We start from the raw sequence: 27419 nt of genomic DNA, 5'->3' as shown, positions 1-27419 counted from the left end.
TCATAGAACCAAAGTAGCAAAAACTGTCAACACCAAAATATTTGCCCTCCAGAGGGCGTGTCTACACAAGACGCTTACTGTGTATTAGCCTAATAACACTGTGCAGTATTGTGGTGGTTAAAATCGTGCTAATAGCCTACTGCATAGTGTTATTATGCTAATGTGCAGTAAGCATCATAAAATAACTGTGTGCTGGCACTACTGTACAGTAACTCCAGGTACTGCTCATTTACTTAGTACTTCACTAAGCAAGTAATAAACTAAATGTGCAGTAACTAAGGTGCATTAATGAACATTAATATCGCACCCAGAGAGATGTCAGGTATTGGTTCTTCCACCCCTTGGTACATGATCACAATCTTCTTGAGACTAATTACCATCATAAAGCTCTTGCATGAGTCAGAAAATCTACCCAAGAGATTTTGCAGGGAAGATTCACTGTGGGCAACCAAAACCATGTCATCCACAAACAGGAAATCTCTCAGACCCAGTTTTTTCACCTTGGTTTTCACTCTAAACCTTGCAATGTTGAATAAGCCTCCATCTAGTCTGGTTCAAAGATAGATGCCATCATTGCTGTCCTTGAATGCATGAAGAAGCAGGAATTAAATGTTGTTAAAGTACGAAGGCTAAGACACACCCTGTTTCATCCCACTTGTGATGTCAAAAGCATTTGATTCTCTGTTTTCATACACTGCAGTTGCCTTCATACCTTGATGTAATGATGTTCAACAATTTGGGAGGGACAACCCAGTTTCTTCAGAACAGTAAAAAAGACCCTGTCTGTTGACTGTATCGAAGGCCTTTGTCAGATCGATGAAGGCTATGTACAGTGGTATTTGTCTTTCTCTACACTTCTTTCGTAGTTGCTTGACTGAAAATATCGTGTCAATGGTGGAGTGTCCTGAGCGAAAACCACATTGACTTTCAGGATCGATTCCTTCACTTACAGATTGCAGCCTAGGTAGCATGGTGCAAATGATATTTTTTTCTGACAGAGTTCAACAGGGAGATACCTATGTAGTTATCACAGTTGCCTCTATCCCCTTTGTTTTTGCACAATTGTACAAACTGAGCATCTTTGAAATCGTATGGTACCGCTTCCTCTTTCCAACAGAGCAGCATGAAGCTTTACTTTATGAAGCTTTTGAAGGAATTCACCGTTGGCACATTTTTAGATTTCAGCAGGCAAGCAGTTGTTGCTGGATGCCTTGTTCCAAGGGATCAATTTTTAATGGCTTTCTGCAAATATTCTAATATAGGCTCATTGTCCAAATCCATCATAACTACGAGCTGTGATAATCCTTCAAGCTTTTCATGTTTGATTTTAGTCTTACTGGAGTACAGAATTCCATAGTGTTCAAGCCAATGCTTGAGTTGTTTTTGTTTATTAATAATGACATTTCCGTCTAAATCTTTCAGCAGAGCTGTTTTCTTCTTGACTGGACCAGTTGTTCATTTGATGCCTTTGTACGTTCCGCGGCGTTCATTTGCATCGGCTACTTTCTGAATATCATCACAGAGTTTCAGCAAATAATCTTGGGCATACCTTTTAGCCTTCTTTTGCTTTTTTCTTTGAGCCTTCCCCAGATTTTCTAGGGTTATGGTGTTGGGAGATATGTTATAGTTGGTTAACACTATCCTTGTGTTGTCAACCAGTGATAGAAGGGTTTCAGAGTGCGCTTCAAGCCAGTCTGTACTTTTCTTGCAATTTTTGCCAAATGCTGTTACAGCAGCATTGTACATAATTTATTTTGGCTGGTGTCTATCTGAGGACAACTGGTAGTTTTGCTACAGTAGAACTTTTTTACATAGATTCTGACTTTACAGCAGACTAAGGCATCGTCAGTGTCACAGTCATCACTGTGATAAGACCTTGTATGCAGGATTTCTTTCAGGTGACTACACCTGGTCAATACTAGGTCTAATTGGTGCCAGTGCCGTGATCTTGGATGTTTCCACGATGTCTATCTTATGATTTTCTTAGCAAAGTAGGTGTCCGTAAGACATAGATTTTGACTTGTACAAAGTTCTAACACTTACTGGCCATTTTCATTTATATTACCAATTCTGTGTTTGCCCAAAATATCAGACCAGTTCTTAAAACTATATCCAACTTTTGCATTGAAGTTGCCAAGTATTATAATGGTCTCATTTCTGTGAGTTTTCTCACCCTCTTCTTCAAGTTGTTGATAGAAAACATTCTTGTCTTCATCACTAGCTTGAAGGGTAGGCACATAGACACTAAACAATGTGATAAAACCATTCTGTGTATACAATCTGAACATTGTAAGTCAAATGAATATAGCAATGGGGCTTTCACAGAAAGATAGTAAGCTGTTTCTAATAGGAAAGCCTACTCCCTGCTCTCTCCTTTCTCCTCCTGGTTTCCCATGCCAGAATATGGTGTAATCATTCTCTTAGAACCTGTATCTGAGAGCTGAGTTTCTGATACTGCAGAAACGTCAATTCTGAATCTAACCAATTCGTAGTTTAGTAAAGTTGTTTTCAGAATCCAAGTCAAACCCAGGAGTCAGAATCCAAACATTGCAGCGTGCAAGTCACTTTATCATTTTGGTCAGTATAGAGCATACCAAGACCTTCAGCAGGTATGCCTAAGCAAGAGTACGGAGGATCTACCATCCCCCACTTTTGACCATCGAGAGAGTCTGAAGACCAGACCAAATCCAGACATTCAATGCCTCCATGGTTGTAGTTTCTGTCAGAAAGCAACAGATTAAAGCTACTGCTAACTGGCTAATGCCTCAGCGGGGACGCATTTCTTTCTCCATAAACTGGTAAAAATGTGTGCGTTTCTTTACATGTAGGCAGCTTTGGCAGCCTGATGTTTTTCTGTATAATATCTCAAGTGCAACAGATTTTATACCTTTTTCCATCATTATAGGCTAGTCAGATATATTTGTTGATAAATAACTTTAGGGAAAAAGCCCTGTCTTTTGCTATCTCATCTGCTGTCAAACGTCTGCTGTGGGGCTTAATGTGCTATCTGCCAACCGGATTCGGTTGAAACAAATTTGTGATGTACTAAGTTTTGTCAGTACCCAGTTAAGAATACAAAAGGAAGAATCATGCTTGTTCATGTTAAAGGCCAAGCAGTTTATTGTACATCTGGCACAGATCCAAACCTCAAAATCAAGCAGAGAAAAAAAGACGGTTGAGTACTGCATTATTTTTCCATATTATGTCAAAAGGTTCTATACTTGCTATGGAGTGAAAAAGGAGTTCTTTGTGCTTTTAATGAGCAATTAATTCCAGCTTCAGGATGTTAGGTTTAGAATAGGTTAGGTTCCCAAAACCCACAAACGTTTGTGTTGGATTATGATTGAAAACCAAAATTCCAACTTCTAGAATAATAACATTCCTGTCTTCTAGCGCAATGGGAGAAATGACAATTTTATATACTATGTGAAACTACAGCAGAAATCACTATGACTTCCAGACTTTCTGAAAGCCTGCTGATACATTGGTTATATTTAGTTTAATTGGATACATCCAACTTAAAAAATAAATCAGTAAACCAATTTTGAAGACTAGCATACAGAAATATTTGTGTATGTGCTGCTGAAAAGCATCATATCAACTAATGAAGATTCAAACCTCGTATTAAGTTGTGTTTGACTTTTAAGATTAGAAGTTTAATGGACTCTAAAATGACATGAACTTCCTTTGTACTGTTTCCTACTATGATTAGTCAGCCAGTTGAGAACTCTCCTTTGGTCAGTGTTTCTCTTCTGCCTGGTCTGTGAAGGTTTCAGATTGGATTAGTTCTGAAACATAATGCCATCTGCTCTAACTGAGCAGTTAGATTCTGATATTTTGGGTCTTTGGAGAATGTGTATGGAGAAATCTCAGCCAAACTTCATGTGAAAATAAGCTATTCTAAAAAGCACCAGTAAAGACAGCCAAATACAACTTTGTTATTGCTCCTAAGATTGAGTGACTCCACTAACTACTTTAAAGAAGTACTCTTTGCAAAACTACTCTTTTTTGCAAAGGGAAGCACTGCTGCAACATACTATCTTAATAAAATCCACTGGATCCCATTTATGCCTTAAAATATATTTTGAGTTCTAGTAATATATAATGTAGCTTATTCTGAAATTTGCCTAATGAAGTCATTGCTTTTTATAATATTTAAATGCAGGAGTTTGAGTCTGCAAGGGGCAAAGCCTACTGCTTTTCTCTTCTTTCATTAAAATAAGTGATTTAATTTTTTTTTAAGTAAATCATATTGTTTATTTCCTTTGCTTACTGCCCTACCAAGTCTACTACTTTGACACATCAGCAAAGACTAGTATATTTGGATGGCGTCATCTTTAAAGAGCTCCCAGTTCACTCAGGAAAACTTAGAATCATAGAAAGTTAGGGTTGGAAGGGACCTCTAGTCCAACCCCTGCTCAAAGCAGGACCAACCCCAATTAGATCATTGCAGCCAAAGCTTTGTCTAGCTGGGCTTTAAAACCCTAAAGGATGGAGCTTCCACCACCTCTGTGGGCAACCTATTCCAGTGTTTTACTACCTTCCTAGTGAGAAAATTCTTCCTAATATCTGACCTAAACTTCCCTTGCTGCAACTTGAAACTATTGCTTCTTGTCTGCTTCTGTCTACTTAATATATGTTAACACATGCTGTAGTGGTCATGTTTCTTGTCAGTAATGAAGGGTCCTCTAATATCTCCCAAGCTAAGACCTTGAGTGTAGTATCATAAAATCATGAGTGCTAACTGCTGCAGATCATTTTGATGTATTATGAAGAACCCAAAAGGTTTTATTTTACATTTCTTCTAACTATGAACTAACCCACTTTGCCAAAATGTTTATGGGATGTCAGAAACAAACCTCTGATTGGTGACTGAGTTGATCAGGGGACATGGTGAATACCTGTGTGCTCAACCAGACATCTGTGTGTGCCAATCTAGTTACTGGGCGCACAGTACTCTGCATGCAAAAATAGCTATTTTAAAGCTTGGATCTATATTTATTTGTCAGTTTGCATTTGTGGCTGCAATAACAATGTTAGCCTGAGTGGTAAGGTGGCTGGCTCTTTGAGAATTGCTTCATTTTTGGCAAGATGTCTCTAATTCAACTCTCACAGTTTTCAGTCCATCTGCTGGCTTAACTATAAAACACTCCATATGTGTGTGTACATACAAATAGATACATGCATACAGTTATCCCAAACTTCAGGTTGTCCTCACATGTGAGAACCTACGAATCATGGGGAAAGGGAAGTGGATTGAAGTTTTAACACTGAATCTTCATGAGAGGTTGCCAAACCTAATATTTCTCCCTTTGAATGTTCCCTTCACCTCACTGAAATGTACTTCTGCATGACAGCTCAGCTGCTGACCTCCAGCAAGTCAATTCCCCACATACCACAGGATCAAATACAGCTGCTCATGACTCCGACTACAATGGAGACAAAAAGTAGATTTCTTTTTAAAACTGACCTCCCCTTCCTCAGGCCATTAGTAAGAGGTTTGCTCTAACTTCTGAAAAGAGGCACTGATCAGAAGAGCATTTATCTATAAGCACGTGACTTCTAGTGATCCCAGTGAAATCAATGGGACTGCTTCTATGCTTGAAAAAAAGCACAGGCTTAAGTACTTTCCTAGATTGAGATTTGGGAGACCAAATCAAGGGTCAAACATGATAGCAAACTGCAGAAAATCTTGCTTTTAATATTAAAACTCTCATTATATTAAATAAGTTTTCATAATTTTTGTTTTCTCTTGCATTTTTAGAGATTAATCTGTCTAGTATGTGTGTCTGTTTTTATAGGAAACGAATTTGTCCAATTACCTTTCAAAAGCAATCCTCAAACTTAGACAATACAATATGTGATTACTGCAGAATTGAGGGGAAATCAATAAAGACCTGGTTCTTAGATATGTTAGTCCAAACCCTGGAAAACTTGCACTGAACTCTGCAGGAGTTTTGCATAAAGAGTGTAAAATGTTGCTCACTGAGGGGAACTGAAAGCAGCTTTCAGAATAACCTCAGTGCAGCAGCACAAAGCAGTTATGCAGATCTCACAAAATACGGTAGAAGTTAAAATGAGTTAGGGTTATGCAGAGCTGCAATTCCACTGAGACTGTTACAAAGTACAGCTCTTATTTGTAAGTGTTCTATAGCTATGGTTAACTAAGCAATTGAAGCCATTTGAAATAATATGTTAATATAATATAACCTTTTCTGTGCAGCTATATATGTAGATTTTTTTCATTGTTGCAGGATAAACTGTAAAAGATGTTTCTTTACAGTTTCACAAAAAAAATGCATACTGTAAAATGCATTAGTAGGACTGCTTGCTAAGTTGCATCATATGCTACTGGAGTCATGGCTGAGCTTTGAAGGTGTTCTGGCTACATTATTGTCAGGCAGAATATGAAAAGTTCAAGATTTCTTCACAGCTAAGATGTGAAAAGTAATTAAGATGTATTGCTGGGTGTTGTGTATAAGCAATTATCTGTGAATATATAAAGGCTTTATTTTTCTCAACAAACAAGCAACATTGTTATAATTATTTAAAATGAAAAATAAAGTCACTGGCTCAGACACTGAGAGATTGGGAAGATAACTTTATTAGTTCCTAGTCTAAGGTCTGTGTTGCAGATGTTAATCTAATATGAAGACTACATTAAAATACAATGCAAAATATGGGAAAAAGAAAACTCCATTTACCAGGTCAGGCTTATGTATTACTCAAGCTTAGCTATTCTGTCTGAGGCCTGTTCTCTTTTTCAACTTTCAGCCCACATCTCTGTGATCAACTCTATTGTCAAGAGAACTTGGAAAAAGGAGCACTGACCCCTTTCTTATTGCTGAAAATGTGATCTAATTAAAAAGCATTCTATCTAATGAATGGTCTGTGTTAAAGAGCTCTGTGAAGGTTCAAAGTCAGTTCCATTTTGTTTGCATTTCTAATTTTTTAAATCTTTTCTAGGGTGCTTGTACACTTTTATAAATTGGATTTTCCTCAGGCTTTGTATTTTTGAATTTACAAGTACAAAAAAAAAGATTCTGATAAGATGCTTACTCAAAGCAATCTGCTCTAAGAAATCAACTTCACTGTTGAATGAAGCTTTGTCTTTTTTCTATGACACTTGCTGTTCAGCTATACTTTGTTTATTGATTTGGCAAGCAATGCCATAATTTGCACTGTTACCTTTTAAGATTCCAAAGATGTAAATAAAGTAATAATCCAGTTACCATGCACATGCCTCACTGCCCCTTATTGGTGGAGTCATGAACGCTGAAGTATTTGGTAGAAGTCCTATACTTAGTAACAACAAATGACGTTCTCCCAGAACTCAAGTTCTGTGCTTTTGAAGCAAGAGAGTATGAGTTCTCTGTTACCAGATAACCTAAGTGTATAATAACCCTAAAGTTTCACATCACCGCAGATTTGTTACTATAGAACACTCAGTTTTGTATTAAAACTACTGGTATCCATCTGCTCTTTGTGTGTGTGACTGGGAAGACAGACATTTCAAGATTTCCACTGAAATTCTGTTTAGTCCATTTATTGGTAGTGAATACATTGTTCTACTCATAGTCCCTTCAGCTGCATATTTGCTGGGTTGAAAATAGTGACTATTAAAATTATCATACAATATATTCAATATATTGAATTATTATACAACATATTCATATGCTAAGTAGGCTATTGTATGTGCCAACCTGTAGCTTATTGAAAGCATATGTAATTACTGTGAGAGGAGTTACTTTGGGTCATGGAGGCTGGTAAGATCAAAAAATGGAGTAGATAGTTTTATATATTAAGGTTTTCCCAAGAATATGTTGCAGCGGCGGCTAAAGATCCAGTGTGATATCATGACTCCAGTGAAGTCAGTAGAACCCCCTTTTCATGTTTGCTTACTCAAAGCAAGGGAAGTAGAACCTGACCTGATCTGGAGGAGTTCTCACAATATTGATTTTATTTTATGGGTACACTTACTTGAATTGCATTTAAGACGTTCAAGATAATTTTACAGCCCATCCTTCAAATATATGATGAACTTGTGTAACTCATGACTGGGTCCTATGGTCTCTATTCTGCTTTCATCAAAACAAAATCATTTTGACAACCTAAATTCAGCCTTTGCTGCAGATCGATTGCACATGGAACAAACACAACAGTGGTTGGTAGCTGCCACCCAGTGTGGTTCAATGTTAACGCTTTTATTTGAATTAGAAGTTAATTTTGAAAGTATTTCTGTTAATTTATCAGGAAGATACCTGTCAAGTTAGCAATTAAACTGTAATTGGTCACCAAGGTGTTTATATGGATTAATAGATTTTTTTTCTTCCACATATGCTCTGGAATCTGTGATAATAGCTATACTGTTTTGTAGCATGACCCCACTCAAGTCTAACAAAAAAAAATCAAGTTCCATCATATTTTAATGCAAATTTTACCTTTGTAAATGATGGCCTGAAAAGAAAGAGTTTCCATGGTAACCTTAGGAAACACACAACCTGTTTATCATAACTTCTTCATGAAGCAGGTTGGGGGGTGGGGAACATGCTTTGAAGTCAGCTATATTTTTCCACAGACAGCATTCTACTGTAGTGTATAGATAATTTAAGAGACTGCTCCTGTATTTTCCTAACTTAACTTTGTTCCCTGCTTCTTAAAAAAATCTTACAAAATAGTATTGGAATGAACTTTTGTAAGCAACACTTGAAGTTACCAGTTGACCTTTCTGGGTTTTTTCCAGTTGAGAACCAGGTCAATGTCTTGAAAGACAAATAAAAGATTATTAATACATATACCAGATCTCTTCCACCACTTTTTCTCATTTATCCTTCATGCTTTATGCTCAGCACTGAGATATCCCTAATGCCTTTCAAAGGCACTTAAAGTTTTTGTTTTCTTATTCCATTTTGCTGCTAAAACTACTGTTTGGAAGCTGCCCTGCTATAGCGCTGAACTTCTATATTGTGGAGCTATCACAGAAAAAGAAGATATTGATTATATTTCACTTTCAGTACTGACATTAGTAGTTGAGGTGCTGGCTTCTTTAGGTACCGTTAGCCAGGAGTGAGTTTGATATCTGAAAGCTGCACAAGGTTATATTTTCTGGCACACGGTAACTCCTGGTTAAAGGAAAGTATGCCTATAACATTTTTTAGGGTCATTAGGAGTAAGCAACAGGTGTTGGGGGTCTTCAGAGTACTGCTTTGAAGTGCCATTTAGGAGTCCGCTAACTGACAAGACTAACCCTGTAGGCAATGAGTTTGGGAGTAGAACACAGAGAAGGTATTGCCCACAATTACCCATCTGGTATCCATCTGGTACCCGCAAACAACAGACAGTGCCAGATCACAGAGAAACTATACCAACTGCTAAATTAGTATCAGCAGGCAAGGAAGGTCACCACCCACCAGCAGTTGTATGCATGAGGATCTGTGTCTTTAGCATTTATAGACTGGTATCACAAGACCGGAAAGAGCCTGATGCCAGAGCATATGGAAAGCCGGCATATGCTGATGTAGTTTGCTGAGTATTAATCCAGTTTGGGGATTGTTTTTAACCATATTTAACTTGCAGTGTGGAGAGCTTTTGTCATAATCCCACTGAGAGAGAACCTCTCTTTAGTCACATCTATGTTTAACAGGATTAAGGTGGTTTTAATACCCTGTGTTACATGCCATCCATTAAGATTCAAAAAATACTCTGCTGGTGTGGTATTAAACTACAATATGAGGAGTTGGGATTAAATTTTACATACATGATTTACTTTTTGCTGTTTTCTATGATGTAAGCTGTTTTTAAGGGAGGACATTTTTGTGAAGGGGGCCTTCTCCCCACTTCTAGAATGTTTTCTTTGTTCCGTCTTTTCCCCCCTCTTCCTTCTTTTTGTCCATTAAAGCAGTGCAGTTTTCTACAGTAGCTATGTGGTTAAAATGTAATAATACAATAGAGATTTGTTGCCTTTAGGCTACCCCTTCTATTCTTGAGGACCTCCAGCAAGGCGAGATTTATAGACAATGAAAGGCTCTCTCTCCCCTGTGAAGTTGCCTGCCTGTAGGAACCTTTTCACTGTCTGTTTCCACCACTTGCTCTGCAATTTTGTTCCATGCCCTGTTATTTCCCGCCGTCTCCACTCAAACCACCTCCGCACCCAGCATCAACGCCGGATGCAGGCGGTTATGGTAAAACATCAGAATCCAGTTCTGATCATTAAAGCTACAGAAATGGACTGGGGTCTTTAGTTTGCCATCCCCATAATGAATGTAAATCTTGAGATGCTCTCCAGTTTCTGCCAGGATATTTATTACCATTTTTCTTAGCAAAAGAGACAAGCTCGTGTCCGCATTACACACAGCAGCCATTGCATATTGGCATGGGTACTGAGCACTCTGCTGACTTAGCTGGAGAAAGATTTTGAAAGCCCATGACTTTTGAAAGAAAATTCAATTCAATTTACTTCATACAGTGTCTCTCATAAAGTAATTCAGAAGGCTTTATATTAAGAGATAACATAATGAGAAAATGCTTTATAGAATTGGGGATACAGATAGCAAAGCAAAATGATGCACAATGATGAACTGGAGTAAAAGAAAAGAAGACTGTAATTTAAAAGCGGTAATCATTTGGATAAGTAGTCTTGTAAACTAATTACAGTGAGGGGAAAAGCAAAGAATGCAAGACTAGGGAGGAGCAAAAGGGAGCTTACTTTCAATCATAGGCAAAGAGTTGGTTTTAAGGTGATTCTGAAAGGGAGAATGGCTCACAGTTTACAAAGAGAGATCTCAGGCAAAAAAATTTCCTTCACAAGTTAAATGGTTCTCTTTCTGTGGAAGATGAGAGTATGTTTTCTACTGACTAAGGCAATTGCCACCTTTTTAAGCACAGCCCCTATATAGAAACAGCCTGTTTCCCTTTTAAAGTTCCCATCTGTATTTGTATTCCCTTGGTCTGTTGCCTTTTATAAAAGCAACTCTGCCTTCTCTGTATATAAATCTAAATCCTTACTTCACCTCCATGAATAAGAAGAAACTAATTGCATTGACTAGTTTTATGTTTAAGTCATCAAAATGCACCATCTTAAGTACCTACTGGCTTAGGAAAAAACAACAGTGGTGTGATATGTACCTTTTTTTTAAAGTTAGTCTATTATTAGTTAAAAGGCCTGTGTTTGCTTTTCTGGCTTAACTGAGAGTAGGTTTGAGAGTAAGGGTATCACCAATCTGCTGTTCATTAAGGACAATTAAGAGATAGAATTAACAAAAACACATTATAGGATTAATGGAAAGAGAAGCCACCCACAGAGAAAGACACAGGCCAGGAAATGATCTCATTTAGCATGGACACAGGAAACTGGCAGTCATCTGGGAGCAGGGAGCAGGGGACCCTTGAGCAGAGGTTCACAGAACATAATATCCACTCCATACTAAAAAAACTATCAAGCTTTGTCTTGGATAACATCACCTCAGTCTCTGCTGTTTCTCTATGCCTGGCATTGGGGGTATAGAAAAAAACCGAGAGCATATTTTCTATTGAGCTAAGGCATTTGCCACCTTTTTAAATACAGCCAATGTATAGAAACAGCCTGTTTCCCTTTTAAAGGTTCCATCTGTGTTTGTGTTCCCTCAGTCTATTGCCTTTGTAAAGCATTTTTCTCTGTATATATAAATCTAAATGATTACTTCACATCCATGAATAAGAGGTAGGGCATTGCTGAGGGGGAAAAATAAATAATAAGATAATCAGCCCTGTTTAATTCCAGGTTGATGCTCCGTTGTCATTGATGCTTCATGGTGGTGGTCAAATAGGGAAGAGGGATACTGATAAACAGAATATATCAGCCACACTGCTAAGCCCCATTGTTTATCTCTTCTTTTTTTCCCCACAAAAGGGAGAGATCAGGAGATTAAGGACACTTAATTGTCTAGCAACCTGATTGACAAATTAGTGCTCTGACTGTGTATGGTTGATCTTTTAAGTGAAGCTGTTCAAAACCACCAACCAAGATCATCAGTAACTCGGATGTGCATGTCTCTGTGTTTTTATGGGGACAAGGAAGGATGATGCGATTATTATTTTTTTCTTTGTACGAGGATGTTTTCCTCACCCAAGGGAAATGCATTCTAGCAGCATGAACATAACTATTAATCAACACTTATAGCAGTAATCAGTGAATGAAAAATGATGACCAGAAACTGAAAATGCACCAGCATAACTGTCTTGGAATTCTTTCTTTGAGTTCATGCCCTTGCATTCTAATATGGATAATTCTTCTAAGCTTAGTATAGGTGTATTAAAAATGAAGTGATTTAGAAAACTAGTGCATATTTTTGATCTTTTGAAAAAATACAAAGACAGGAAGTGAGGGGTGATAAGTTGAAATCATGATAGGTGAGGTTATATGGATATTCCATAGTAGTTTCTATTCTCAAAGTATTTGAGCCAGTTCCATAATAGGTCTAAACTGGTGTAGTACATAAGGATTCACTGGACATAACATTCACCACTGCTAGAAAGCAGTTATATTTTGTGAGAAGATAGGTAGCGTACATGCATGTGTATGCATTTCCTGCTTTGTTGAATATTTTGGCTCAAAAAAGCTGATGAGACCAAAAAGAAGTGCAGGTGCAGGTGTCTCTCTCCTCTTAGGATTCTTCCAAATAGACTCTGATGCAGTTAAACTTATGACAGGCACTGTTGTCAGCATCTACATCCTTTGCTGAGTTGGGGCCAGAGTTTTGAATGCTCTGCAGTATCAAGAACTTGAGAGACTTTACTTAGAACCAGAGTCATACCTCCTCTTGCATTTCTTTACAGTTTTTTTTGATGATTGGATATAATTTTAAAAGCATCAAATTCCTCCTGGAAACATCCTAAAGGCTGAGCTAGAAGTTGGTGGAAGTACAAGCATGTTTAAAATTAAATGGCTTGCTGTAACAGGTCCAGAATGCCCTGGTGAGAAAGAGCCCATAGAACATACCTTTAAAAAATTAATGGGTTTCTGACCGTGGATCAGTGACACTGAGGAGTCACAGGATCAGGGGGTGCTGTTTGTTGGATCAGGTTCCCAAGTCATTGACTCACCATTCTCAGCTCACAAGAGGATCATGTTCAGTATTAGCTGCTTTCCACCCCACATGTAGCTCTCACAACTTCACACAATAACTTCAGAACTTGTACAAAATTGGACTCCAAAAATTTCTGCAGGAAGGCAAAATCCAAAACTTCAAAAATAAAGCAAAAATGCAAGAAATTCATCAAAAGTCAAACTGCAGTTCCATGAGCTCACAAGAGGCATTTTTTGTTCTTCAGTCTCCAGAACTGTATTTAAGCTTGGCATGCAATAGGGAAATAAAGTGATCATCTCAAAGGTGATTTTAAGATTCTCCATTGAACGTCATTTGGGCTTGCCATGGTAGCCACTTTTAAAAAGAAAAGAACAACTCAGTATTCAAAGGAGAAATATTGAAGATGCTATCCTACATCCAAACAATGGTAGAGCAATATTGATGGGATCATATAACACTAGCCCCTTCTTTGAGGACTGCTTCTGTCATTAAAATCAATGCAACTTAATTAAAGCAAATTATAGATAGATACATCTATAAATAAGATATTAAAGTGTGCTGCTGAATATGATAATTGCTGCATATTTAGCAATCAGCGTGTGTGTTCTGCTTTTGCCAGGAGGGATTTCTTTCAGTAGAATCAATGGAGCTTTATTAAAAACCATCCAAATTAGAGGGAGAAATGATGAGTGTTATAATAACGCAAAATCACTGTTTCAACTTCCATTGCAAAACCAGGAAAGCAAAATACCTCCCTCTTTCTCTATGTAAGGAAAACATCAGAAAAATTCTTTTGAACCACGGACACTGTTAGAATTTTTAATTTTTACCTTTTGATTTAAAAAATAAAAAAAGATGAATGGAGGAAAACATGTTTTCTATGTGAATACTGAAGGTTTTGAAGGGTAGAGTAATTAGGCTATCATAGCATGAAGGGATGGAAAAGACCCTTTAGACCACGTTGTCAATCTCCTTAAGTTCACTCAGTTCACTTTCCTGCAAAACATTGTTTCTTCCCATGTGAAGAACAAATACACAAATAGATAAATTCAGGTGTCAAAATGCCCAGAGTTCTTTATTTTATTTCCAGTCACTGGAGCCGTGTGACCACTTAAATTGTGGAAGATACAATGGATAAGGTTTGATTTGTCATCAGTGTACAAAACATCAAGAGGTGGGTGAAGACAAATCCATTTTTACCTCTTTCAGTTTTTCTCTGTTCTCACCTAATTGAAAACAAAACCCAAGTGTGTCCCAGGAGAGCAGCAACCTGTAGGTCAAAGGGCAAAGCCACTTATCATGGCTATTTTGCGTGTTGGCTCTCAACCTATGTGATTACTTAGTGCTCATAGACAAAAGAAGAAAGCTTGGTGAGGAGAGCTCAGATAGGCATCTGAAACAAGCCTTTTAATACATAATAATAAGAAATGTATAGATCAGCAAAGCAATATCACAGGGGTCAGCAATCCCTGACACGCATGCTGAGCATGTCACACAAGGCCATTTTGCTCGGCACACCACCGCCAGCCTGGGCTCTTACGCAGCTGCTGCCAGCCACAGAGCCCAGGCTGCTCCCAGCAGGCGGCTGGGAGGCTGCAAGCTCTGCTGCAAGCAGACTGGGCTCCCTGGGCTGGCTGCAGCTGGGAGGCTGCAAACAGCTGTTCCGGGCTCTGGCATGTTGGCACTCGGTACCTTCCAAGGTAGACATTGTGATTTTCTTGGCAGTCCGATCAAAAAACATTGCCTACCCCTGCAATATCATATGCCTTGCTTGTACCCTGCCTTCCAGGGGCAAATCCAGAGGGGGTGCAGTGGTACAACCATACCTGCCTTTCAAACCATACTGTAGGAGCAGTAGCTAGGGACATTTTTTTGCAAGTAAGTATCACCCACTCTCAACACCCCCATCCTTCCACTCTGTGTTTGGTGGCACCACTGAAGATGGGGTAGATGGGAGGGGAAGGGAGAAGACATACCACTGAGCACAGAGGCAAAGCAAATGAGTACCAAGAGCCAAGGGGGAAGGGGATGGCCCCAACTGCTGCTCCTGTAGCATGGTCTGCTGGCCCAGATGGGGTGAGAGGAGGCTGGGAGCCAGAGATTCAGCTACCCCTGCCATGCCAGTCACTACTTCTACACCTTGTTTCGCAAAATCCTGGATCCTGCTGCCTTCCATCCAACAGTCTTGGGTGTTAGGTGACTTTTGCAAAGCTAAGTGATGTGGAAGCACAATTCTTATTGGAAGTCTGTGCAACTCATGTGCTTAACCTGCCTGCTAAGTCTGACATCCCCCTAGCGTGTGTCGCATTATGCCATATTTTGTAGAACAGACTGTTCTGAACAAAGTTGAGTGCTTTTCTTGAACCCACATAGTGAGTCAGTTAAAACGTTGAGAAGATAATCCCAGATTCTCATCTCACTTAGGTAGGTATAAATTCAGCATGACTCAGTTAGAGCCAGTAGAATTAGACATGTATAACTAAGGGCTCCTCTACACGTGTAGGTAAAATCACAATGGGATCTAATGTGTGATCCACATAATCACGCCTCATGTCCTGCATGTTTGGCATGGCAGGAGGCATGATTGTGTGGATCATGCATTAGATCTCAATACACCTCATTGCTGGAGCAGGAGGAGCCTTGGATCATGATCTTGGGCTCCCCTTGCACTGGCTTCCGTAGCCGTAAGCCCCACAGCTGATGGGGCTCTGCAGAGCTCGCAGCAGAGGCAACGCGGGAAAGTTGCTCTGACTATGAACATTGCTGGCTGCAGGGCTGGCAGCAGGGAAAACGCTGCCCCGGCAGCCCCTGTAGCGGGTCTCATGAGCTGTGGCCTTCGCAGTGGGGAGAATGCTGCTGTCACTGCGAGCCTCCTTAAGTGCAGGGCTTGCAGTGGTGGCAGCCTTCCCCACGCTGACCCTGCTGCAAGTCCTGCAGGGCTCGCAGCGGTGGCAGCGTTCTTCCTGCTGCCCCTGTTGTGGGCCCTGCAGCTGAAGATGCTGCCTCTGCCGAGAACCCTGCAGCCAAAGAGGCTCACATGGGGGGAGGGAGAGCAGCATTATCCTGCCTGCAAACCCCACAGATGACAACACTGCCAGCCTTGTCAGCTGTGGGGCTGGCAGCATGTGGTGCACCCCTGTGGCTGGGGGCCTCTCGGGGGAGGGGGCTCCCAGCCACAGGGGAGCACTTGGCCACACGTTCAATTAATGGTGTGATTAAACTAAGCTACAAAGTTATTCCACATTTTTTGTGCAATAACTTTGCAACTTATTGCTTTATTGTTTTATCACGCCGTTAATTGGTGAACGTGTAGCTAGATCACAGTTTAAGGCCTGATTACCTGGTTAATCATGCCTTATATGTAACATGTAGAGGGGGCCTAAGATCAGTTCTTCCTGCCCCCAACCACTAGGCACCGTGCCTGAATTTAATTTATTTTGCATTCTGTATGCAAAATAGGACTTTTGCTTTATGTTAGTTGTGGGGGAGGGGATGATTAGTGGAAGTGTGTTTAATTCTTTTGATTTCGTACAAGAAGAATCCTTTCCCAAAATGAAACTGTTCAAAGGGCCAACGGAGATGTTAAGAATAAGAATGATCTAATAAAAGTGCAAGATGTGAAATCTACCAAGCAACCTAGAATGCATTATTAGTTTTCAAAAAGAGCAAGCTATGTGAAACTTGTGACTTTCAACTATTTTTGAAGCAAAATGAAAAATCTTAATCAGATTTTGAAGAAATTTGCACCCTGGAAAAATGGTAAAAATGTTCTGTGTGTGACCTTAAACAAAATACCTGATGTACATGCCGTAAAAAATAAGATAATAGCCCACTTCCTAATATGTCTAACATTCCCTTCCCCGTACAACCTCGGAGCGGCCTGTGTCAGTGCAGTCTCTGATACTGTTGTGAAATGGAAGTTTTGGTCTTTACTCAGCATCAGTACTGTATTATGCTGGATTTCAACACCATTCGGGATACAAGCCATAAGCTGGAAGGAGGTAGCAAAACACTCCAGTCACTCACCAGGAAACTCAGGGCCTACCTGGCAGACAAGGTAGACCCCCTAGAGAGAATCAGAATGTCATCCAGAGCAAACCCTTCCACACAAACGACAGGAGAGTTACTGGAAGAGAACTAATATCTATCTATATTGTGGCAGCACCTACGGGGCTCCGATCATGGACCGAGACCACACATATTGGACTATGCATAAACATACAAAAAAGACAGTGCACTCCCATCAGAGCTTATATTCTAAGGGATGGCCTCCTGTTTAAACACAGTTTTTTTTAAGGTTTGCTTGCAGTTGCATGAAAACTACCCAGCCAACACCAGAAGTGCACATTGCCCTTAGGCCAAGTGTTTCCTGACTAGTGAGATTTCTTAGCCCTAGACTTAGATTACATGCAGTGAGCAAACCAACAAAGGCAAGCATGGATTTGGAGAAATGAAATCAACTCTGTCCTGAGGAAAAGAAATAAGACTCTTTAACCTCTTATCATGCTATTTTCATAGTCTCACCCCCAGTATGAAAGAAATAATTTGTCTACTTATAACGGGCTATTTTTATGGGGTACCAGCTCTGGTTTGGAGGTAAATCCTATGGAGAAGATTTTCCAAATATCCCATTTAATAGTCAGTTTGTGACACATTCACCAGTGATTCTGGAACAGACCCTCTGCTGATGGAAGACTTTTGTTCTCAGATTTGGTCTACATGGACATATTCACATAATTTTGTTTTTCTGGGCAGTTTTCTTATGGAAAATTGGCAGATTTGAGAGACTATTTGCAGCTAGCCTATCATTTCCTCCTATTAGAAGCCTCAGCTAAAGTACTGTACAGTTATTATATTTGACAGGGGCCGTAGCTTACATTTACACCTGCACATCTCTTTTTTTCATTACACTCACTTGCTCTTTTCATCTTTTTGGATTGAATTACAGCACATTTAATACGGCTCTTTTTACAACCTTCATTCTGAAAACAAATTCAGATTCTGCCTGTCCATGGAAGTTAGGGAAAGACCATGCTCTGCTACCACAACATATCACATCACTTTCTGTGCTGAAGTTGATCTAAAATCTGTTGATCTAAAATTATGGTGAGGCTGAGTGCCTACCCACCTCTCCATCTTTTTTATTTCATTGCTTCCTCCCCTAAATTGGCATTATTTTGATGAAAGGGTGTAGTAGTATCACAGCCTTTTCTGAAAGTGAATTATTTTTATTGCTGAAACTTTGTTTGCTAATGGAAATTATTAGTGGAGGAAAATGATGCTTAAACAGCAAGAAAGATACTAATTATATAGATATGCTTACAACAGGCTATTTTTTTCTGGGGTACCAGTTCTGTTAGTAGGTAAATCCTATGAAGAATTTCCAGATACCCCAATTAACAGTCAATTTATGACACCTTCACTGGTGTAGGGTGAGTTGTACCTTTTCATTCTGGAAACAGACCCTCTGCTGATAGAAGATATTTGTTCTCTGGTTTGGTTCTCTCTACATGCTTTACTCCCTATATTCTAATATAATAAAGGGCTTAGTCCATCTGTCTGTCTATCCATAACACTCTTGGAGCACTCATTGGTTACTAAAAAAAACAATCAGAGTGCTCCAAGAGCATTACGGATAGGAGGTGGCGGCGGTGTGGTGGAGCACCGCCATGATGGCATGGATGGAGGGGACAGAGCGGGGGGATGAGGCCAGTGCCACTGTCCTTGTCCTCATCCCCCCGTCCCACTCCTTGGAGGTGGTGGCAGCGTGGGGTGCTGGCAGAGGGGGATAGAGGGGATGGCAGGGCAAGCTTCTCCCCACTCCTGAGAGGCAGCGGTGGCGCGGGGTGCTGGCAGAGGGGGATGGAGGGGATAATGGGGCAAGCTTTCCTCCCCCAACTCCTGGGATATGGTGGGGGGGGTAGGGTTAGCAAGCCCCCACCCGCCCCCTCTCCGTCATTCTTGATGGGCAACTCGCTAGTTTATACATAAAAAGTCTCCCAGTTGCACATAGGAAACCCTGGCCAATAATGTACAGTTATATGCAGATGCAATACAGGATTGGACTGAGAATCTATTTCATCTGATATCCTGTCAGTTGGGCTGTTGCTGTAAGCTTCAGAGAAACAAGTCCCAGAACTTCAAAGTGGGGAAATATAGTTTAACCTGCTGATATGAGAACAAGGGCTTATGTCCTTTCTAAACTTTCAGACACTTTACAGTCATTATTAATGTGATGCTGAGTATCATACAAACATCCAAATGTGTTCTTGTTCTAATTTTACTAAGTTTTGGCCTCAGTGAGACTTTGTGGCACTGAGCTGTGCCCACTTCTTGTATGCTGAGAGTGTAGGTGCCCTCCAACGCCCATCTCTTCTCTTAAAAGTTTTGACCTTTTCAGTTTCTCTTCACTTGCTCTCAGTCATTTCTTTTCTTTTCTTCTTTCTTTTTGTGCCCATTTCTACAATACTCTCCTTCAGATAGAAGTGGACATGAGTACAGTGCTCTAGTTATGGACACCCCATTGATTTGCGTAATGGCATTATTACAGTTTCTGTATTATTCTTTATCCCATTCCTTTCACAAGCTAATATTTTTCTTGCTACTTTTGATTGCTTCTCTATATTCAGAAGGGGTCTTCAGGGAGCTATCCACAGTGATGGTTTGGTCCTTTTTTCAAAGGTGATATAGCTGATTTGAAACTCATTATGAGTGTTTAAGATCATTCTCTCCACTGTGCTTTACCATACTTTAATCAACTGTGAATTTCATCTACCAGCATGATCTCTGTTTACTTTCCTGAGTTAAATTCCTCAAAAGTCCTGCACTGTCCTCTCCAGTGTAGGATATCCAAAACCAGTGGTGACCAATCTGCAGCACAGATGTCACAAGTGGCATGGGCAGCCTCTGCATGTGCCACACAGCAGACTGGGGAGGGGGCAGGCAGCACAGTGGCAACAGGGCAGGTAGCAGAAAGAAGAGCAGTAGATCAAGCAGGGAAAAGAGAGATCAGAGTAGTACCTGGGAAGAGTGAGGACTAATGTGTGGCCCACCTGCCAAAAAAGGTTGGCTGTCACTAACCTAAACTATTTTGCATCTCCACAAATATAAGTACCTCATTGCTTACCTGCAACTCAGCTGAAGTGTTATCTTGGCCCTAATAATGCATACTTTGAACAGTACGTTGTTGTTTACTAATGAAAATAATATGTAGGCCTGCAAAAACTTACTGTGCACTGAGAATGCCTTGAGGGGCGTTCTTAATCTTTTAAGTTAGTATCATAGGGTGCCTATAGACATGCGCGTTCACATTCTAATTAAAATGCTCCAGCCTCGCCTCACTCTCGCATGTATTAAGTCCCCATGCATTTCAAAATAGCCACTGGGGTGTTTTATCTAAACCTCGTCAAATGAGCTTTAGATAAAGCATCCCATGGCCATTTTGAAATATGGAGGGGTTTAATACACATGATGGTGAGCCATTTTAATTAGAGAGGCTGTGCAGGAACTGCTCTAATTAAAATGCCCCTCCCCCCACCTCCAGACACATGTATAATCAGTCTGTGAAGCCAATAATTAGTGTAGCTAGTTGTAAAGAGAGTATAGGTCCATTGCTAATGCCATGTCTAGCACATAAATAAAAATGTAACTAGGCAGATATTTCCAGTGCTGTAACTTTTTTCCTTCATCTTTTCATCAGGTCAGTATCTTCTTTTAGAAACCGTTTTACTTTTAATTTTGTGCTATAACATCTTTACTGCTGTGCAGACAGATGGAGAAAGGAAATGAGAAGGGGTGGCTGTCTTTAATTAAAGACACAGAGCCAGAGTTTGCTCTTTGAGCTTATTGGACAGTTTTCACAGGGTGCAGAGACTTATCAGCTATGTGGAGCCAAATTTGTAAAATTGTATCCAGAATTGTAGTTTCTATGGTAACTATCTCACAGCACATAGACAAACAGAATTGGCAGGAGGCACCTGATTTTATTTTCTCTGCAAGTAACAATCAGAAAATTGATGTTTTCAGGTTGTCACACATAATGTGAGTACTTTTTACTTACTGATGACTGCATATGTTTTTCTTGGTAAACACCCTGTATATTCTTAGTCATTTCGTGTTGTACGTTAACTCACTTGTACATTAACTGAGTATTGTCTCACTTAGCAAGCTTAAAAATCATCAAGTTGTACTTGCATTCTGCTTTAGAATCATTAATCCAATAAATATCTTGTCACTTTACATAGCTAATTGCCCATTCAGTATCATGCAGGTAGATGGCATTTTGTATGATTTTTGTGCTCAGTAAGTTAAACTTTAAAATTCTTTGATTTCCTTTGTTTTTCCTCAAAAACAACAAGAAGGTCAAGGCTTGTTTGTCACCAGAATGGCCAGTTATTTAAGGAAAATTACCAAACTGTTCAAATTAGAAGCATGAGAAAAGCCTAAATGGCTGAGTCTTTGCACTCTCTGTATAAAACACACCTTACTTTTACTGGTGGTAAAAGGAACCAAATGATCTAAACCAATTTAGTCTACTGCCCTCTTTTTGGAATCTAGGCCAGTGATTTTTTTCTCTAGCCCTGAGTAAGGCACTGTTACAGCTGGGGTCATTTCAAATCAGAGATGATTATTTTTTGGAACCTACCAACTCCTTAAGGACTCCTCACAATTTTGATTCAAATTGAAAGCATTTAGCCAAAGGTCCATTGTAAATAGGTTTTTCACTTAATGGTAGGCTGGCTTATTACTAACATTGCCTTGGAGTACTAGGGTGCGGTCTCAGCATAACACTGCTCATCTAAAATAATTCCTAAAACTCTTATCTAGTAACTTAAATTGTATATATGTTTGCATTGTACGTGGCTTTTGTAAAGGATCTAAGAGATATTGTACATAAAAAACATTATATACAGGTGAATAAGTCTTATTACAACTTACACAACATTTCCATCAGAGCAGTTTTTAAATCTCTTCAGTGAAACTGACGTATTGTGCATAAATTACAAGATTGACAGAAGTGTACTCTAACCTGTAGAACGTGAAAAACATGTTAATTTTCATTTCTGTTTCCTCTTTTTATAATCAGACATTTGCAGAAAGCCTCGTGTGATTTATTCTTTTCTTTTTAATGAATTGTTAAAAATGTTTGAAAAGGCATTAAATCTTCCCCTCTGCCATTAATCTGTGAAGGGGGAAGGGGGTTTTAAATGGCCTCTTAGTGTATTACTTTATAAAACTGCTGATTCTAGCAGTGCCAGAATAGAAATACGTATTAATGTATGAAACACTGAATGCAGACAGTAAGCCTCCTGCATTTATGGAGGAAAAGGCTAATAGCTCCATTTTAACAAGGCTCTTAACACTTGGGCCATCAGCGAGCATTGAGCAAGTGAAAGTGGGAGAACTCCTGTTAGCTAAAAGCATCTAAGTTCAGCATTTTGTACTGCAGTTGGAGCCTTCTTATTAGGATTTCATATTCCAGCCAGCTATGGTTGCCATCTTGAAAACAAACCAAGTAGAGAGAGCTGGCATTTTGACTGAGTGCACTAATGCTTTACCTCTGAAACTGCACTAGAGCATGATAAATGCACTTAAGTCCCAGTTGGACATTTAGCTTTACAACAGCATTTTGGAAAGTTCCTGGATTTGTGTTATGAATGAATGCAAAGCTTGTTTATATCACATTTTATGCTGAAGCGAAAAAAAAGCAACAGGTGTTAAGCAAACCTGAAGCTGGTATATAACCTCATTCTTTCTCTGGGATCACATATGTTTTCTCCAGCAAAATTGAGGGACCTTTGTATTTAATTATATTTATCTCCTGATATTACTGAATCCTAGGAGGGAGACTACCCAAAAGAAACTGAAGGTGCGCAGTGTCCCTACTGGCTCAGAGCCATTGGGACAGCCAATACCTGTCCTGACCAGTACTTTGATTTGGAGCCCCTTCTTGTTAGCAATCATAAGATTAAGTATGGGATTTGTGGATTCTTTGAGCCCTTGCCTTTCTTTCACTGATTTTGGCACGCTGTCGCATCATTTGTACTCTGATTATCATTTTGAGATGCATTGTCAGTAACTGGGGTGTATAATTGAACTTCATCTCTAATTACTCTTCTCTCCACAGGTGTCTGGAAAAGGTCCAGATGGGAGTTCACACAATCCCCATTTCGAAGGGATGGAAAGGCAATATGCATCCTTACCCAGGTACATTACTGAGTCTTCTGCATGTGCTGATTTACCCTCCCTGCAATATTTAGGAAAATCTGCACAGAGTAGTTGTCTGGCTCTGAAATGAGAGATTATGTTGTAGTTTTGTCTCATTACCTTCTGCTGCTGATACAGTGCCATCCTTATAACTGTATTAATAATTTGGACATGTGATTTAAAAAAACACAGTCTCCCTCACTCACCATGTAGGCAAGAATCATGATCCATGGGGAAGGAACATAACACTGAGGAAGCTTGCTCTGCTAGAGTGCTAACAGGTTTTAGCAGGGCGTAACTGTGACAAAGTTTATAGTGATATAATCATAGCTGGCAATGGCAGAGCACTGCATGGCAGAACTGACAGCTACTACAATCCCACCATTGCTGGAAGGAAAATCCGACTAGCAATCCTATTCCAGTATAGTAACCCACTGCCGTAAATGAACGCCACTGGAAATGAGAGATAATTCTCAGAGGGTTTTTTTTCTTCTTATCAAATACATAAAGAATAATTTTAGTCTGGAATCAGTGGGGCATAACAAAGAGGAAACGTTTCAAGGATTGCAATCCAGCTTCTGTGGGAGTTATAATAGCAGAGTGGGAAAATTAGCAAACTGGAAAGAGAAATGAAGAAAGGTCAGAGCTGGGAAGGAGGAAACTAACATATAGTATATATCCCTTCCTAACAGACTAAGAAATAAAATGAGTATCTATAGAGATGGGGAGGAGAAGAACATTTTCATAAATGAGGGTGAGATAGTAAACTTAGTGCCACGTTTCTTGGAGATCCCAAAGGGGTTGGCATTTCATTGCTGGCATTTTTAGGAAATAAATGACAGTGAATTGTAGCTCCATCTTTTCTATTTTCTTTCCTTTTGTCTGTTTGTATCTAAATGTGTTACAGCAAAGGCTGATTGACCTCAATATAATATGACATGCTATTGCATACTAGAACAAAAAAAATCTCATCGCTTGCAAGTAATTAGATTTCACTAAGAAAAGCTGTCTTACATACCTTAACATTGTTGAACTTCCTAGGAACTTTTTGGTGCATGTTATGTTGTCGAAACCACAGAATGCATCTGTGGTTCAATTACTGTCTTTAATCGACATATACTGGTTGTGTCAGTCGTAATTTTGCAAATGTCTTTTAAGTAATAACTGACTCCTCTAATAGTGTCTTGGCTTCCAATGTTGTTTTCTATATTTTTTCCTATGTAACTGTGAGTGATCTGAATTGCCCTTGTGAATGTCCAACCTTTTTTTTTTTTAATTCTGCTAAGTTCTTGCCCTCAGTTATATCTTTTAGAGGTGCTTTCCCCAGCATAATTATATGTATTGTAAAAAAAAATGGCCTTTTTACTGGTTTTAAATATTGCTGTTTTCATTTCATTCTGTGCGCCCTCTTGTTCCCAAAACGTAAGAAAATATTAAAAATCAGTGCCCAGAATACCTTATCTACATCACTCATTGCTTTGCATCTCTCTGTCATGTCCCCTCTTACTCAGCCTCTCTCCAACTGAGTAATCTTATTTTTGCAGTCTTTCTTAACATCGAACTGCCCTAATGCCTGTGTACCTTCTTTTGTGCTAGGATAACCAAGCCTGAGAACAGAACTCTGAAAAGGGTATACCACTTGTCTATATAATATTATTTTTCATCCCATCCTTTTTGCATCATCATATTTTGCTTATTTTCTGACTGCAGCTATATCAGCAGCAAGCCAGTCTAGTGAGTTCGGTGACACCTGGGTCTCATTTCCTGACCATTAAGCTCCCAGTGTACTTCTTGAAAATTCACTTTTCCCTGATGGCAACTAGACTCCATGAGAACATTGAACATTTACCTGGCCAGAGCAAGGAATTTTGGAAGCTATCGAAACTGCCTGTAGCTTTTAGATGTCAGTATAAATAGAGTGTCATAAAGAAACTAGCTATGCATGCCTGTTTAAGAACAGGCTGTGTTTTAAATATGCTTGTGATGTCTGTAGGTATTATAGGGCTTGCTAGTACTGCCCTGTGCTCGTCTGCCTACAGATGGCGACAGGGTAGACCTTGGCTCTGGATCACCAAGTCTGTTTATCTCGCCTGCTACAACTTTGATGACCTATATATTCCCAGGAGGCAATGCCCACATTGATCCTACCTGATATTGATCCCTGTATCTTCTGTGGGGCTCCAAACCTCCCCTTTACCCCAGTCTAACCTCTCCAGATGGTGTTTTACGATGTTCTTCTGCAGCCAGGTTGCAGTGCTGCCTGTTGTAACCTTCTCTGCACCTCAGGAGTCCTAGTGCCTCTTGCAGGTACAACCTTCCAGAGGCCAGTCTTGGCCTGTGCTCAAACAAAATAAAAAATAGACAGCAAAAAAAAATCATAGAAAAAACGCTGGATGCTTCTCAGCCTTCTTGTCAGGCTCTGGCAATGTCCCCAAAACAATCCCTTAGTCCATTCTCTGCTGTGCTAGCCTGCCCTGCACCCCTATGAATGTTCACAGTCTTTCGGGGTCTCCCCCCTGTGCAGGAAGGCTCTACCTGTGACTGTAGATTTTTTCTCTTTGGACCTTCCTCCGGATCCTCTGTTGGAACAACTCAGTCCAGAGATGCTCACTGGCCTTGTGGGCTCCCTCGCTCCGGATCCTCAGCTGCAGCTCTGCTCCAGAGATTCCCACCAGCTGCTCGTTCACAGGCCTCTGCCTAGCTCCGGGTCACTCCCGCAGCATTCTTCAGGCCTGTTCTGCAGTTTTTGCCCACCAGGACGCTCAGCTGCTCCTCTCTCCCTGCAGCCTGCAGGGAACTGACCCCCCTTTGCCCCTCTCTGGGGCCAGAAATACCTTTGAGCGGCCTCCCTCTGCCAATTCTGAGCAAGAGGCTGCTCCAGAAATTGGGTGGGTATTTTCCTTCCTTTCCAGCTGCAGCCCTGCCGGCCCTCCATGCTGTACGTTCTGTCTCACTCCTTCACATATCCCCCCCCCCACCTTAAGATGCTGTCAGGCGCTCTTCTTTGTTCATACGGGAGGTTTTCTTCGTGACCATCACCTGCTCTCTTGATGCGTACTGTGTTTCAAGAGACTTGCTTGAGTGGCAACAAGAAAGGAAATCAGCCACAACATTGTCTTTACCTGGTTGATATTCAACAGTAAACTGAAATGGCTGCAAAGACAAGGCCCACCTTGTTATATGGGCATTGTCTGTCTTGGAGGATTTCAGCCATTTTGGTGGTGCGTGATCTGTTATAACTGTGAATTCCCACCCCAACAGGTAGTACCGAAAGTACTCCACACGCCATTTCACAGCTAGACACTCTCTTTCTACTGCAGCGTACCTTCTTTCATGATCGTTTAATCTCCTGCTGGTGTAGGCTATCGGTCTTTCCATCCCCTCAATCCTCTGGGAGAGCACAGCCCCTAGCGCCTGTCCTGATGCGTCTACCTGAAGGATAAAGGGCAGTGCAAAATCTGGGGTGTGTAGTATAACATCCTTACATAAAGCCTGCTTGACTGCCTCAAAGGCCTGCTGCTGCAACTCTGTCCACCATATGGAGCTCTCAACATTTCATAGACATTAGGGCTGGAAGGGACCTCGGAAGATCATCGAGTCCAGCCCCCTGCCCAAAGGGCAGGAAGTCAGCTGGGGTCATAGGATCCCAGCAAGATAAGCATCCAGTTTCATCTTGAAGGTGTTCAATGAAGGCGCTTGAACCACCTCCGGTGGCAGGCTGTTCCAGACCTTGGGGGCTCGGACAGTAAAGAAATTCTTCCTTATGTCCAGCCTGAAACGATCTTGAAGTAGTTTGTGACCATTCGACCTCGTCATCCCTTGGGGCGCTCTGGTGAACAAACGTTCCCCCAGATGCTGGTGGTCACCCCTGATAAACTTGTAGGTGGCCATCAGATCACCCCTGAGCCTGCGCTTTTTCAGGCTAAAGAGCCCCAGGGCTCTCAGCCTGTCATCGTAGGGTCTGTTTCCTTGACCTCTGATCATGTGCATGGCTCTTCTCTGGACTCTCTCAAGCTTCTCCACATCCTTTTTGAATTGTGGAGCCCAAAACTGGACACAGTGCTCCAGCTGCAGCCTCACTAAGGCCGAGTACAGGGGGAGAATGACGTCCCGGGATTTGCTTGAGAAGCATCTATGGATGCAAGCCAG

General features: G+C 40.4%; 1 protein-coding gene across 1 annotated transcript in view; it reads left to right on the top strand.

The window, feature by feature from the left end:
* Positions 1-27419, top strand: part of PARD3B (par-3 family cell polarity regulator beta) — a 229794-nt gene that overhangs the window by 155841 nt on the left and 46534 nt on the right. Inside the window, exon 6 of the mRNA XM_025211033.1 lies at positions 23191-23270. Within this exon, the coding sequence (XP_025066818.1) occupies positions 23191-23270 (80 nt within the window). The remainder of the gene's footprint in view (positions 1-23190; positions 23271-27419) is intronic.

Source organism: Alligator sinensis, unplaced genomic scaffold (genome assembly GCF_000455745.1).
Source record: "Alligator sinensis unplaced genomic scaffold, ASM45574v1 scaffold372_1, whole genome shotgun sequence".
Classification (NCBI taxonomy): Eukaryota; Metazoa; Chordata; order Crocodylia; family Alligatoridae; genus Alligator; species Alligator sinensis.
This window is presented reverse-complemented; position numbering and strand designations above follow the sequence as displayed.